The sequence below is a fragment of the Corvus hawaiiensis genome, chromosome 6 (genome assembly GCF_020740725.1).
Source record: "Corvus hawaiiensis isolate bCorHaw1 chromosome 6, bCorHaw1.pri.cur, whole genome shotgun sequence".
Taxonomy (NCBI): Eukaryota; Metazoa; Chordata; class Aves; order Passeriformes; family Corvidae; genus Corvus; species Corvus hawaiiensis.
The window spans coordinates 1,485,230-1,500,123 of record NC_063218.1 but is presented as its reverse complement, the minus strand read 5'-3'; the positions used below and the strand labels follow the sequence as shown (position 1 = coordinate 1,500,123).

Sequence of the window (14,894 nt, the reverse complement as noted above, 5' to 3'; positions counted from 1 at the left end):
GTCTCACAGGGATATTCTGGAAATACCAACAAGGTCTGATGTGCGCATAAACTGGGAGTTATCTACTCCCAATATTTAGGGATTTTTCCCAGATTTTCTTCCTCTGCTGTTGGCACTGTCAGAAAGACAGCAGGATTTTTCCGGATTATTTCTCATGGAGTTTTAAAAATGGGAACAAGTGGAAGCAAAAGGCTGATATTGACCTGCAGGGAATCAATAACCTCGGTGATGTAACCGAGCACGACAGGGTGGGAACAGAGCCGCTTAAACCCGGCCTTGTGGGAGCTTCACTGGAGTGGGTTTAGTCTGGTCTAGAAAAGCTTCCCCCAAAACCTGCCTGGGTTCCTGTGGAGGGCATGGGATGGGTTTCCTGCCTTGGGAGTGTCGTGTGGGCCTGGTGGAGCAAAAAATTAGGGATGGGTGAAACTTTGGAGATTGAACTTGGCACTGGTGAGGCCCCACCTTGAATCTTAGGGTCAGTTTGGGGTCATCCACGACAAGAAAGACATGGAGGGGCTGGAGCGTGTCCAGGGAAGGGAACGGAGCTGGGAAGGGTCTGGAGAGTTCCTGAGGGAGCTGGGAAAGGGGCTCAGGCTGGAGCAAAGGAGGCTCAGGGGGGACCTTGTGGCTCTGCACAAGTCCCTGACAGGAGGGGGCAGCCGGGGGGGTCGGGCTCTGCTGGCAGGGAACAGGGACAGGAGGAGAGGGAACGGCCTCAGGCTGGGCCAGGGCAGGCTCAGGGTGGACAGCAGCAGGAATTTCCCCATGGAAAGGGAGCTCAGGCCTTGGCAGGGGCTGCCCAGGGAGGTTTGGAGTGCCCATCCCTGGAGGTGTCCAAGGAATTCCTGGAGGTGGCACTCAGAGCTCTGGGCTGGGGACAAGGTGGGCATCGGGCACAGCTGGGACTCGGTGACCTTGGAGCTCTTTTCCAACCTCAGGGATTCTGTGAGGTTTAGATTGGACAGTTGGGAAAATTTCTTCCCTAAATAGGTTGTCCAGCCCTGGCACAGGTACAAGGTGGAGTCCCCATTCCTGGAGGGATTTCAAATCCCTGTGGATGTGGCACTTGGGGCCATGGGGCAGTGGTGGCCTTGGCAGTGCCATGTTGCACTTCATGATCTTGGAGGACTTTTCCAACCTTAATGAATTTCTGAGGGACAGGAATCTCCTGAAAACCAAACTGGACTTTTTGGAGGAGGGCTTGCTTGGTTTGGTTTTGGTTTTTTTGTTTGTTTGGGCTTTTTTTTATTTGGGTTCCTTTATTTGTGACCCTTCTCATCCCAAAATCTTCACGTCAGACCCAAAATCTGTCCCCTAATGACTGTGGCAGGAAATGGAGTCAGGATTTTTATTGCTGAAAGATCAGAGGAGAAACATTTCCTCATGTGGCGCTCAGTTGAGTTGCTGTCAACTCTCACAGCATTTTGGGAATGCTCCATGAAGCTGCTTCCCTGTTTTTCCCAAGGGTTTTCCAGGGGAGCGGAAAGGGTGGAGATGAAGAGAAGGAAAAGCAGAAACAACACCTGAAATTGTTGTTTTAAGATGAAAAAAGCCTCAATTTAAACCACCTGGGTTTCACCACAGCTTTGTCACTTTGAACCGCGATTCTGCTCCGAGGAGTGAATTCCAAGTGGAAAAAGATCCCTGTTGAAGGCATTTTCCATCTCGGTTTAGACTCCACTGTGTGAGTTAATGACACAAGCAGATTTTTACACCTTTTTGCTTTTGAAAGAAAGAAAGAATTCTGGGAATAGGGAGCTGCCGGCTCCTGGTTTCCCAGTCCTGCTTGGAGGAGTTCCAAAGATCTCCATCCTCCTGTAACAAGCAATTCCCAAAGTGGGTGAAGGCATCACCTCTGGGTTGGGATAACAACTTGGGGTAAACTGGGATCTCAGAGGTTTTCCAGGGAGGACCAGTGAGGCACTTTGCTGGGAAAACTTGGAATAATAAATGATTTTTAGGGAAAATTTGGGATTTGCACCTTTGGGCACTGGGGGTGGTGCATTGGTGGCAGTTGAGTGGTGGAAGTCCCGAACCTGGGGATGGTTTGGGCCATGGAGCTGATCCTGGTGGGGAAGAGGAGATTTCCCATCCCTGGGACTGTCCTAAAACTTCCAGCATTCCCAGAAAAATCCTTTGGAGCTGCTGACTCCAATTTAATGGAACACCATGGCTTGCAGAAGTTTTCCATAAACATTTGGGGCTGAGCAAACAGGAAGTGCTTCCTGATCCATTTTGTTACTTCCCTAACTTTGCCTTTTATGTTGGGAATTGATCCACGATCGATTTCTGGACCATCCTGGGTGTGTTAAAGCTGTTGATTGTTATTCCCTGATTTTTCCTTGGATACTGCACCACTGCTGAGCTTATCCCTTGCTTTCCTGAGGAAATTTTTGTCATTTTAATGAGTTTTGTGGCTTTTCTCCAGACTTTTTCCTGGTCTTCCACATCTTCCCGAGGTTACACCCCTCACAGAGGGGCCCTTTGCTTGGATTTTAATCCAAAGGAATTGTAAGAGCTTTAGATGGAGACAATGGGAAATTCCTAATCCGATTATTTTCTGGTTTATGGAACAAAAATGAACTTTTTGGTTCACTGGGAGTTCAGAGCAGTGGTGGGACTGGCATGGAGCACCTGCTGAGCACTGGGATCACCTCCCAATCCAGTACTTTCCATGGAATCCTGGAATGGGTTGGAAAGGATGTTAAAAACCATCTCATTCCAACTCCCAGCCCCAATGTCCAGCCTGGCCTTGGGCACTGCCAGGGATCCAGGGGCAGCCACAGCTGCTCTGGCAATTCCAGCCCAGCCCCTGCCCACCCTCCCAGCCAGCAATTCCCAATTCCCAATCTCCCATCCAGCCCTGCCCTCTGGCACTGGGAAGCCATTCCCTGGCTCCTGTCCCTCCAGGCCTTGTCCCCAGTCCCTCTCCAGCTCTCCTGGAGCCCCTTTAGGCCCTGCAAGGGGCTCGGAGCTCTCCCTGGATCCTTCTCTTCTCCAGGGGAACATTCCCAGTTATCTTATTTCCATAGGAGAGGTGCAATTTTGAGCAGTTTTGGCTTCTGGGAGGTAACATCCCTGGAATTACCTCATCCTTGGATCCAATTCCCTTGTTTCCAACTCTCCCAGTGCCCAGCCTTCCAGGTTTTCAGCTCTTCCCAGTGGAATGGCTCTGAACTCCTGCGTGTTTAATCAAACCCGGGCCTTTCTTCCTGAAAAATGCGACGATTTGATCAATTCCTGAACCTGGATGGCAACAACAGCGACTCATTCTGTCCCTGGAAAAAAAAAAAAGCAGAATTTAGATTGGTTCACAAGGGAAATAAGAGTCAGGATTTGGGTTTTATGGAGTTCTCATCCCCAGGCTTAATTTTGTGCCAGTTTAGAAGCTCAAAATTACAAAATGTGTCGTATTTATTTGTCTTTAGAGAATTACAGGGAACGAATTCCCAAGCATTGAAGTTATGAGGATGTGTTTGTGATTCCAGTGGTTTGACATGGAATTCCAGCATTGGAAAACCACCATGAAAAGGAATAACTGGGAATTCCAACTGGAGCTTTGTCTGCTTCTTTCTGCCCTTAAATGATGTCTTTACTATTAAAATGAATTTTTTAAAATTTAATTGATGTTGCTGAAGAAAAAAAGCTATGGGAATAAAAAACTTCAAAGTTTGGTCCTATTTGGATCATTTCCTCAAATTCCCTGGATAATTGCAGTGGGGGCCAGTCCATCCTTTCCCACCAGGAAGGTTCAAATGATCCTGACCCCAGAAGAAAAAAACTCTGTGAAATTCCTGCCCTCAGCTCCCGGTTAATGCTGGAAAAGGCATTTTCCAGCCACGCAGGATGCAAAATCCATCATCCTTCAGTGGGATATTGATAGGAAAACCTTTATGGATGATTCAGGATTAAAGTGGTAATTTTTGGAAGCAGGGAAACGTCTGAAAGTCATAAGGAACAACATTGGAATCAAGTAATCCAAATTAATCAAAGATTAATTGCTGCAATTAATCATTGGCCAGGTTGTTCCGAGGTTTTTTGGGAAAGAATTTGTGGGTATTTCCCTAAATCCTGCTTTTCCATAAAAAAAAGACTGATCCAACTGTGCAGGATAAAGGAATTTTATCAATTTATTATTTTTAACAATTTTTTAACTGAAATTTTACCAATTTACCTAAGATTGAAATATTTGTTCCCTGAGGTTCCACTCATTAAAAGCCTTTTAAATTATTCAGCAATTCCTTAAAATTCCTTTATTATTTCCAGTAATAGTTAAGCTTTCAGCCTTGGAGTGTAAGGAATGCTTCCTCTGCAATTCCAAAGCCAAATCCTTAATTTTTTGGGATTCAGACCTCTTGGACATCCGTGCTGCCTGATTTTCCAGAGCTTGGAAGCCAGTGTGTAAAATCTGAGTCCGGAGGTGAAAGAATCGATTTTTTAGTTGATTTTATTTTATTTATTTTATTCATTTCCATTTTGGAGGCATCCCCAGATTCCAATCAGGATCACTCTGGAATTTTTGGGAATCAAGTGAAAAAAGCACTGAAATTCTTCCATAGGAGTTGTGGCTTTGTGGGTGTGCTGCTGATTTTTTCCATCATTAATAGCCACAGTTTTCCTCTGCTGGAAAATAGAAGGAAATATCCTTTTCCCAAAGTGTTACAGCAGCCAAGCTGGAAAAGAGCAATTTCTTTGGGATCCCTGGCACGGAATCCGGATGCTCACGTCCTGCCTGTTCACAGCTCCTGTCACTGCCGGCTTTTACTTGGATGTGGAAAAAATTGTGTTTTCCCTGGCAGCCTGTGGAAGTGTTGGGATGTGGAATCCCAAGGACACGAGTTGTTCCGTAAGGGCAATTTATCCTCTGGAAGTGGGAAGCCATTCGCTGTGTTCATGGAATCACAGAATCATGGAGTGGTTGGGGTTGGAAGGGAATTTAAATCCCATCCCATCCCATTCCATGGCAGGGACACCTCCCACTGTGCCAGGCTGCTCCCAGCCCCAATGTCCAGCCTGGCCTTGGGCACTGCCAGGGATCCAGGGGCAGCCCCAGCTGCTCTGGCAATTCCAGCCCAGCCCCTGCCCACCCTCCCAGCCAGCAATTCCCAATTCCCAATCTCCCATCCAGCCCTGCCCTCTGGCACTGGGAAGCCATTCCCTGGCTCCTGTCCCTCCAGGCCTTGTCCCCAGTCCCTCTCCAGCTCTCCTGGAGCCCCTTTAGGCCCTGCAAGGTGCTCGGAGCTCTCCCTGGATCCTTCTCCTCTCCAGGTGAACATTCCCAGCTCTCCCAGCCTCTCCCTCTCTCCAGGTGAACTCCTCCCAGCTCCAGAGCAGAGGGGCTCCAGCCCTCGGAGCAGCTCCATGGATTCCTCTGGATCATTCCAGCAAGTCCACAACTTTCTTGTGCAGAGAACTCCAGAGCTGGACACAGTTCCCAAGGTGGAGTCTCCCAAGGGCAGAAATTTTGGAAACCAAGGACTCTCCAACTCTGCTTTTGGTTTCCCACTGGTTGGAAAATCTGAATTCCAACCTTTCCAGAATCAAGGATCCTCACTTTTCCAGAGGAAGCAGTGATTCTTTTGAGTTGTCTGCTTTTCCACTCCAATATTCCATGTAAAACTTTGGAACGATGAACAACACTTTGACCTGGAGCTATTTACTAGCCCAGTATTCCAGATATTCCCATGTGGAATAAACAGGAAGAGAGGTTTTGATGCCACTGTTGTGTATTGATGGTCTGGAGCAAAATATATTCCTAAAAACCCAGAATTCCTGGTTATTAAGTAGGAATTTCTTCCCTGTGAGGGTGGGGAGACCCTGGCACAGATTCCTGGAGAAGCTGTGGCTTCCCCTGGATCCCTGGAAGTGTCCAAAGCCAGGCTGGACGGGGCTTGGAGCAGCCTGGGATAGTGGGAGGTGTCCCTGGGTTGGAATGGGATGAGCTTTAAGGTCTCTTCCCACCCAAAACCGTTCCATGATTCTGCGATTCCCAAAAGAAGAAAACCATCAGAAAAAAATGGGAATATCAATTCATTTCTCCTCCCAGACCCATCACGGGCAGCCACAAATCCCACAGATCGGAAATCCCCGGGAATGTTCAAGGCTTGGAGCAACCTGGCATAGTGGGAGGTGTCCCTGGTGGTAGCAGGGGGTGGAATGGGACCTTTAAACTCCTCCCAACCCAAACCATTCCAGGATTCCATGAAATGCAGCTGCTCAGGGACTCTTGGATGAAGTGTTCGTACACAAGAGCTGTTGATTTCCTTGGGAATTTCCCTGATTCCTCCAAACTGAAATCCCAGTGCCACCTCCACAAATCTCGTGGTTTGGTGCCGAGTTTTAGACTGTGCCCATTTTCCAGACCTAAATTAATCCTGGTTTTTTGGTGCCGAGTTTTAGACTGTGCCCATTTTCCAGACCTAAATTAATCCTGGTTTTTGGTGCAGAGTTTTAGACTGTGCCCATTTTCCAGACCTAAATTAATGCTGGTTTTTGCTGTTGAGTTTTAGACTGTGCCCATTTTCCAAACCTAAAGTAATCCTGGTTTTTGCTGTTGAGTTTTAGACTGTGCCCATTTTCCAGACCTAAATTAATCCTGGTTTTTGGTGCAGAGTTTTACACTGTGCCCATTTTCCAGATCTAAATTAATCCTTGGTTTTGCTTTCGAGTTTTACACTGTGCCCATTTTCCAGACCTAAATTAATGCTGGTTTTTGCTGTTGAGTTTTAGACTGTGCCCATTTTCCAGACCTAAGTTAATCCTGGTTTTTGGTGCAGAGTTTTACACTGTGCCCATTTTCCAGACCTAAATTAATCCTTGGTTTTGCTTTCGAGTTTTACACTGTGCCCATTTTCCAGACCTAAATTAATGCTGGTTTTTGCTGTTGAGTTTTAGACTGTGCCCATTTTCCAAACCTAAAGTAATCCTGGTTTTTGCTGTTGAGTTTTAGACTGTGCCCATTTTCCAAACCTAAAGTAATCCTGGTTTTTGCTTTCGAGTTTTACACTGTGCCCATTTTCCAGACCTAAATTAATGCTGGTTTTTGGTGCCGAGTTTTAGACTGTGCCCATTTTCCAGACCTAAAGTAATCCTGGTTTTTGCTTTCGAGTTTTACACTGTGCCCATTTTCCAGACCTAAATTAATGCTGTTTTTTGGTGCCGAGTTTTAGACTGTGCCCATTTTCCAGACCTAAAGTAATCCTGGTTTTTGGTGCTTGCTCAGATCAGGTGGACCAAAACAGCAGGAAGTGCCTCTGACAGATTCCAAGATTCCAGTGTCTTCAACGAAACCCTGAGGATTTCCAACATCCAGAGACACCAGGGAGGCCGCTACTACTGCAAGGCTGAGAACGGCCTGGGCTCCCCGGCCATCAAATCCATCCGAGTGGACGTGTACTGTGAGTAAATCCTTGGAATTCTGCCTTTGGTGCTCTTTTCATGCCTTAAAATGTCTGCTGTTCCCAAGAAATGATCGGCTCCTTGTGAATCCTGATTTTAGCGGTGGATTCTACAGATCTGTGGTGCTTTTATGGTTGGAAAAATGTGAATGGTTGGGATTTCAGGAAAAAATGTGAAGGGTTGGGATTGGAGTGAAAAATGTCAAGGGTTGGGATTGGAGTGAAAAATGTGAGTGGTTGGGATTGGAGTGAAAAATGTGAATGGTTGGGATTTCAGGGAAAAATGTGAAGGGTTGGGATTAGAGTGAAAAATCGGAAGGGTTGGGATTTCAGGGAAAAATGTGAAGGGTTGGGATTAAAGTGAAAAATCTGACGGGTTGGGATTTCAGGGAAAAATGTGGAAGGTTGGGATTGTGGTAAAGGATTGGGATTGTGATGAAAAATGTGAAAGACTGGGAATGCAGTGAGAAATGTGATGGATTGGGATTGCTGGGAAAAATGACAAGGATTGGGATTGGAGTGAAAAATGTGAAGGATTCAGATTGTGGTGAAAAGTGTGAAGGATTGAGATTATAGGGAAAGATGTGGAGGATTGGGATTGTAGTGGAGGGTGTGAAGGATTGGGAGTGCAGTGAGAAATGTGATGGATTGGGATTGCTGGGAAAAATGAGAAGGATTGGAATGCAGTGAAAAACGTGAAGGATTGGGATTGGAGTGAAAAATGTGAAACCTTGGGATTGTGGTGAAAAACGTGGAGGATTGGGATTGTGGTGAAAAATAAGAAATATTTGGATTTCCATGGAAAACATGAAATATTTGGATTTCAGTGAAAAGTGTGAAGGATTTGGGATTGGAATGAAAAATGTGAAGGATTGGGAATGTGGAGAAAAATTAGATTGGTGGGATCTGTGGTTCCCAAAAATTGCCCTCTCTGTGTCAGGTGGACCTCGGGATACGGGATAATTCCGACACAATTTTTGTGGGATCTGGGATTTGTGGCATGGTGCCTTTTGGGGATCCCAACTATTTCACCGGAATTTTCCCTCCGATTGGGTTTTGTTTGTTTTAGTGAACACGTTTTTAGTGAAATTACACAGAAAACAGACAACTGTCAAAAACAAAATCTGTGGAAAACAGATGACGTTCCCGGCTGGAAGAGAATCCATCATTAGAGCAGGAAGGGAATGTTTGAATTTTTGAAGGAATCTCTCAAATGTGTTTTAAAAAACAACTTCAGTGTTGATATTCTTTAAAATATGGATTAAATATAATTTTGGAAGCATCTTGGCTTGTAAATTAAGAGGAAAAACAATATCAAAGCCGTGTTCCACGCTAATTTGGGAACAAGAGCATTGCCGAGGCCTTGAATTTAAAATTCTTTCTAATTCCAGCCTCTAATTGAAAACTGGGAAAGATTTGACAATGAATTCTTGAAAAAAATCCATGGAAATTCCATTTTTTTTCCCTCATTCATCTCCGTTCTTGACTTGGGACAATTTGACAGCAGCACATGGCTGGGAGATCTCCCTCTCCAGCAATTCCTGGATTTCATTTCCCGCTTAATCTGGGATTTGGTGCTTGGAACTGCATTGTTGTTCCTGCAATAATTAATTGTTGGGATATAAATGAAGAATGAGCCAGAGCATTGGGATGTGTGAGGGAAAGGGGCAATTCCATCATTTTTATGGATTTGCTGCGGTCTTGAAAATCCTTTCAGTCCTGCTTTTGCAGGAAGGATCCATCGGAAGTTTCCAGGTGCTTTCGCTGGATCTGCTCACGTCCGGTGGCTTTTCTGTTAATGAGTCCCAAAATATCCAATTTCTCCCGAGCTCAGTTCATTCCCAGGGATCCAGGGGCAGCCCCAGCTGCTCTGGCAATTCCAGCCCAGCCCCTGCCCACCCTCCCAGTCAGCAATTCCCAATTCCCAATCTCCCATCCAGCCCTGCCCTCTGGCACTGGGAAGCCATTCCCTGGCTCCTGCCCCTCCATGCCTTGTCCCCAGTCCCTCTCCAGCTCTCCTGGAGCCCCTTGAGGCCCTGCAAGGGGCTCGGAGCTCTCCCTGGAGCCTTCCCTTCTCCAGGTGAACATTCCCAGCTCTCCCAGCCTTTCTCACATCCAGTGTGGGAATTTTTCCTTTCCATTCTGAATGTTTTCCATGTGTAACAGGAAGATAATTCCAGCCCAACACTGCTCAGCAGCCTCAGATCCATGGGCGAGCATTCCCAGCCCTTCAGCTTCCCAAAAATCCTCTGCTGTGATCCTGCACCTCCTCGGGCCATCACTGGGCACAAGAATTCCCTGTGATCCAATTGTCCAGCCCAAAAATTCATGGAGAGATAGCAAAGGATAAGAGATAAGGAAGGGAGGAGTTTTAGATGGGATATTGGGAATTAGGAATTCCTGGCTGGGAGGGTGGGGAGGCCCTGGTACAGCTTTCCCAGAGGATCCCCTCCCAGTAAACCCCGAACTCATCTCTTTTAGGAGATTTTAATGTTGGAAATGTCCAAATTTGACCTCAGAGAGCGAATAACAAGAACCCCGCTAATTAATTGAATTAATTTGCATTTCTCTCCTGCCGAAAATTCCATTTTTCAATGCTTTAAATGCTTTCCACCTGCAGAATATTCCAAATTGTCTCCTCTTCTTGTATCATGGAAAAAAAAAAAGGGAAGGAAGATGAATTTATTTGCTTTCCTTACACGCTGCTTTTATTGTTTTATATTAATTTCCCTCTTGTTTTTTCCCCTTTAAATTTCCATTCATGAATCCTGTCCTCATTTGAACGAGGATTTAAGCTCATCCCTGGGTTTTTAATGAACGAAAGGACAAGGAAAGGAGGTCCAATAAATCCATAAATATTGGGAGACACTGGAGCTGGGAATTAAAAATGTTGCTGCAATAGAAGCCCAGAATTCCATGCAGCCACTCCAAGGCAAACACAACTCAGAGAGGCAGCAGAGAAATTCATAAATTCCATTTTCAACATCTCAATTCTGGCTTAATTACCACGACCGAGAGAGCAATTCCAACATCCACAGGGAGGGGGGTAAAAAAGAGGAACCAGGAGTGGGGGGGATTGAAGCCAAGGAGAAGAAATTCAGGAATCCTGCAGAGGTGAGGGCAGAATTCAGCATCACTCCCCCCTTAAAACCTTTCTGGCAGGAGAAAAACTCGGGAAAATAAACACGTGGGTGCTGCCTGTGTCCATGTTTTAAACGTGGATTTTATTTGGCATGCAGGAATGGGAGTGGAAGGGATTTCTTTAAAACTCTCAGGTTTAGGACTCACCAGAAAACCCCAATTTCACTTTTACCCCCAATGTTTGATGCCTAAAACAGCTCCCTCGAAATCCTCTCTGTGGTCTCATGTGGTGATTAAACCAGTGGAATTAGGGTAAAAATCCCATTTTAAAATATTTTTCCATCCAAAATTCCCCACATTTTGTGCCAGACACACGTGGCCCCACACCAGGGGTGCAGCATGAGGGAACCTCAGGAGCCTTTTTAGCATTCCAAGAGAGGAAAAAATGCTCTCCCTCAGGCAAAACCGGCTCTCCATGAGGAAGCATTACCTCCTCCTCCTCCTCATCCCTGCAATTTCAATCCAGTTTTTCCAGCTTCTTCGGATGGGGAAGGCTGGGAAGGACAGGGAGCGATGTCAGGAGCAGCTGGAAGGTCCAGCTAAGAATTCCCTTCCCCATTCCCAGTGCTCCATGGTCGTTCCCCCACCCATTTTCCTCTAAAAAGTCGCATGTTGGGAGCACGGGAGTGTCTGTGGGAGGGGATGAGCACAGGGAGCTGCTGGAAAGAGTCCAGAGGAATCCATGGAGCTGCTCCCAGGGCTGGAGCCCCTCTGCTCTGGAGCCAGTCTGGGAGAGCTGGGGGTGTTCACCTGGAGAGGAGAAGGATCCAGGGAGAGCTCCGAGCCCCTTGCAGGGCCTCAAGGGGCTCCAGGAGAGCTGGAGAGGGACTGGGGACAAGGCCTGGAGGGACAGGAGCCAGGGAATGGCTTCCCAGTGCCAGAGGGCAGGGCTGGATGGGAGATTGGGAATTGGGAATTGCTGGCTGGGAGGGTGGGCAGGGGCTGGGCTGGAATTGCCAGAGCAGCTGGGGCTGCCCCTGGATCCCTGGCAGTGCCCAAGGCCAGGCTGGACATTGGGGCTGGGAGCAGCCTGGGACAGTGGGAGGTGTCCCTGCCGTGGCAGGGGTGGGAATGGGATTGGATTGAAGGTTTTTCCAACCCAAACCATTCCAGGATTCTTTGACCCTGTGATTTTAAGACTCACAGACAATTTTTACTCAAGTAGAAAATTGATGACAAGAGCAGGCAGAAAACTGGGAGTCGTGGGAATGGTCAAGGTCAGCAGGAATCAGAGCGTCCATGCATTCCCACCTTGCTGGTTCTGGGTGTCCAAACCCCAAAACCCTTCAATCACCCACTAAAATATCTGATTGATCCATCCTGATTAATCCCAACCCTGCTGGGGCAAATTCCACGTGAGAATTAACCATGCCTGGAGGAATGGAATTGCAGAATTGCCATTAGCTTGAGCCAGGGAATATTTTTATTTCCATGTTGATGATGTTTAATTAACCCCGAAGAGCTGAGGAAATTCCTTGCAGAATTTGCTCCTCAGAATCCTCCTGACATTAGGAATTTTTAACTCAGGGATAAAGCTCCCAATTAATTCCAGAGCCTTAATTCCATGGTGTTACCTGGCTGTGGATGCGGATTTTCTTTTCTTCCTGGAACAAACTCCAGGAAAAGTGCCATGAGGTTATTTGGATGCCTTTTATGCTGTTCCTTTCCTAAATTAAAGCTGGCTCTAATAGCTGTGGTTAGATCAGCCTGAGACGAGCTCGTGTCAGATGAAATTCGGGATAATTGATGCCGTAAATATCCCTGGAGTGCAAAGACAGCTTCTCTTAATGGCTCCAAAATTCCCTCTGTTTATAGGGATCTATAAACACTCACGGAAATAGGCCTGGTTTTTATAAAGAGCTGAGTTTAAGGCTTAAATGTGCTGTTCCTGACTGGAATACTCAGCTCCTGCCAATCCCTGGAAAATTTCCTGTGTGGGGTTTGTTCTGGGAGGCAGCTTCTCCTGAAGGTGAGGAGAGGTTTGGTGTGGGTGGTCTCACTGGGAATGTGGAATTATGGGAAAATAAAGGTTGGAAAGACCTTTGAGATCTTCAACTTCAACCTTCGAATCCACCAAAATTACTAAATCGCGCTGGGAGGTGTCTACTTGCTTTTGGGACATTTCCAGGGATGATGATTCCACCACTTCCCTGGGGAGTCTCTTCCAATGCCCGGCCGCTCCTTCAGTGAAGAGATTTTGCTCTTTGTCCCTTTTGCATTCGATAAAATCATGGAATGATTTAGGTTGGATCTTAAATCCCATCCAGTGCCACCCCCTGCCATGGGCAGGGACACCTCCCACCGTCCCAGGCTGCTCCCAGCCCCAATGTCCAGCCTGGCCTTGGGCACTGCCAGGGATCCAGGGGCAGCCCCAGCTGCTCTGGCAATTCCAGCCCAGCCCCTCCCCACCCTCCCAGCCAGCAATTCCCAATTCCCAATCTCCCATCCAGCCCTGCCCTCTGGCACTGGGAAGCCATTCCCTGGCTCCTGTCCCTCCAGGCCTTGTCCCCAGTCCCTCTCCAGCTCTCCTGGAGCCCCTTGAGGCCCTGCAAGGGGCTCGGAGCTCTCCCTGTGTCCTTCCCTCCTTCTCCAGGTAAACATTCCCAGCTCTCCCAGCCTGGCTCCAGAGCAGAGAGGCACCTTCCACTATCCCAGGTTGCTCCAACTTGGTCTTGGATGCTTCCAGGGATGGAGCAGCCACAACTTCTCTGGGAATTCCATTGCAATCCCTCCCCACCCTCACAGGGAAGAATTTGAAGATCCTCCGCTTGCATGACTCTAAATTATTTGGGATAATTAGAATAGCAAAATTAATAAAATGCTGATTCGGACAGATTTTTCCTCATCCTCCCTCTCCAGCCCCCTCTCTCTCTGTAGGACTCCGTGATTCCAGGCTCTGGAGAGCATCCATGTTTATCCAGCCTTGCTCCAGTGCCCACTTTTTCCCCACACCAATTTTTATGAAGTTCTGGCCGTTAATTATCCTTGGGATCTTAATCCTCATTGGAATTTCAGCTTGGTAGACTTTGGGAAAGGAAGGCTTGGCACATGGGCAGGCTAATGCAATTCTCCAAGGAGGAAAGTCTTGGCTGCTCCTTGGAATTCTGCTGCATTTCCATCCCGAAAGAACATTTTGTGTTGGATTTGTGCTGAACTGAGGAGCAGCATTGCCATGGATGGCGTTTAGATGACTCCCTGAAGGTCTTTTCCAAGCTGGATGGGATTTTACCCTCTGTTCCTGGAATGGGCTGGCTGGGAATTCCATCCAGTCAGCAGAAAGACTTCACTTGTCTGGGTTTAGGCCTGGCTCTAAATATTCTGGGCAGGTTGATTTTCCTCTTTGCTACACTTTGCTTTGATTTGTCATCTTCATTTGCCTCCATAGAGTTCCTTCCACAGATTTCCTCCTTTTTTCCTCATCCGTTCACTGTTATTTATGGCCTCTAGTCCCGGTTTTTCCTATTATTCCTCTTCCCTGAAATGTGGATTTTATATTCTTCTGGAGTCAGGCTGAGGAGAAGAGGGATCTTCTTTTCAAGCAGGGATTGTAGGGCAGCACTGGAGAGGTTCCTGCTCTGACTTTTTTAATGGGAAAGAGTTTAGGGCTGGAAAATAAATGGGAGCTTTGGAAGAGAAACAGGATAGGAGGGAGGAAACCTGGCACTTTTTGTTGTCGTGGAATCAAGGAATGCTTTGGGGCTGAAGGGACCCTAAATCCCATCCAGTCCCTGCAGGGACACCTCCCACTGTCCCAGGCTGCTCCCAGCCCCAATGTCCAGCCTGGCCTTGGGCACTGCCAGGGATCCAGGGGCAGCCCCAGCTGCTCTGGCAATTCCAGCCCAGCCCCTGCCCACCCTCCCAGCCAGCAATTCCCAATTCCCAATCTCCCATCCAGCCCTGCCCTCTGGCACTGGGAAGCCATTCCCTGGCTCCTGTCCCTCCAGGCCTTGTCCCCAGTCCCTCTGCAGCTCTTCTGGAGCCCCTTTAGGCCCTGCAAGGGGCTCGGAGCTTTCCCTGGAGCCTTTTCCATGTAAACAATCCCAATTCTCCCAACCTTTCCTCACAGGAGCAGTGCTCCAACCCTCAGATCATCCCCACCACCCCCTCTGCACTCCCTTGTTTATTATAAATGAAGGAATAATCAGCTTATATTTCTATTTTTCTCTATGCAAATATTTTTTATTCTCCTTTTAGACCATTTAAAATCCAGAATAAGGCAGGGAGAGAGCAATGGGGTCTTACCAGGAGCCCCTGCTCATTATTTACACTCAATTAATTCAGAATTTCACTTTGAACAGGGATTTATTTAAACCTTGTAAGGAGCCTCTGGAAAAATTTCACTAAGCGGAGATGGAT

The 14,894-nt window shown here is 47.2% G+C and overlaps 1 protein-coding gene across 3 annotated transcripts in view; it reads left to right on the top strand.

Annotated features, from left to right (window-relative positions):
• MDGA2 (MAM domain containing glycosylphosphatidylinositol anchor 2) overlaps positions 1 to 14,894 on the top strand; it is a 233,286-nt gene that overhangs the window by 83,229 nt on the left and 135,163 nt on the right. For 2 of the 3 annotated variants that reach the window (XM_048307676.1, XM_048307674.1), the window contains exon 3: positions 7,223 to 7,397. In XM_048307676.1, the coding sequence (XP_048163633.1) occupies positions 7,223 to 7,397 (175 nt within the window). The remainder of the gene's footprint in view (positions 1 to 7,222; positions 7,398 to 14,894) is intronic. The other variant, XM_048307677.1, reaches the window with a different exon arrangement.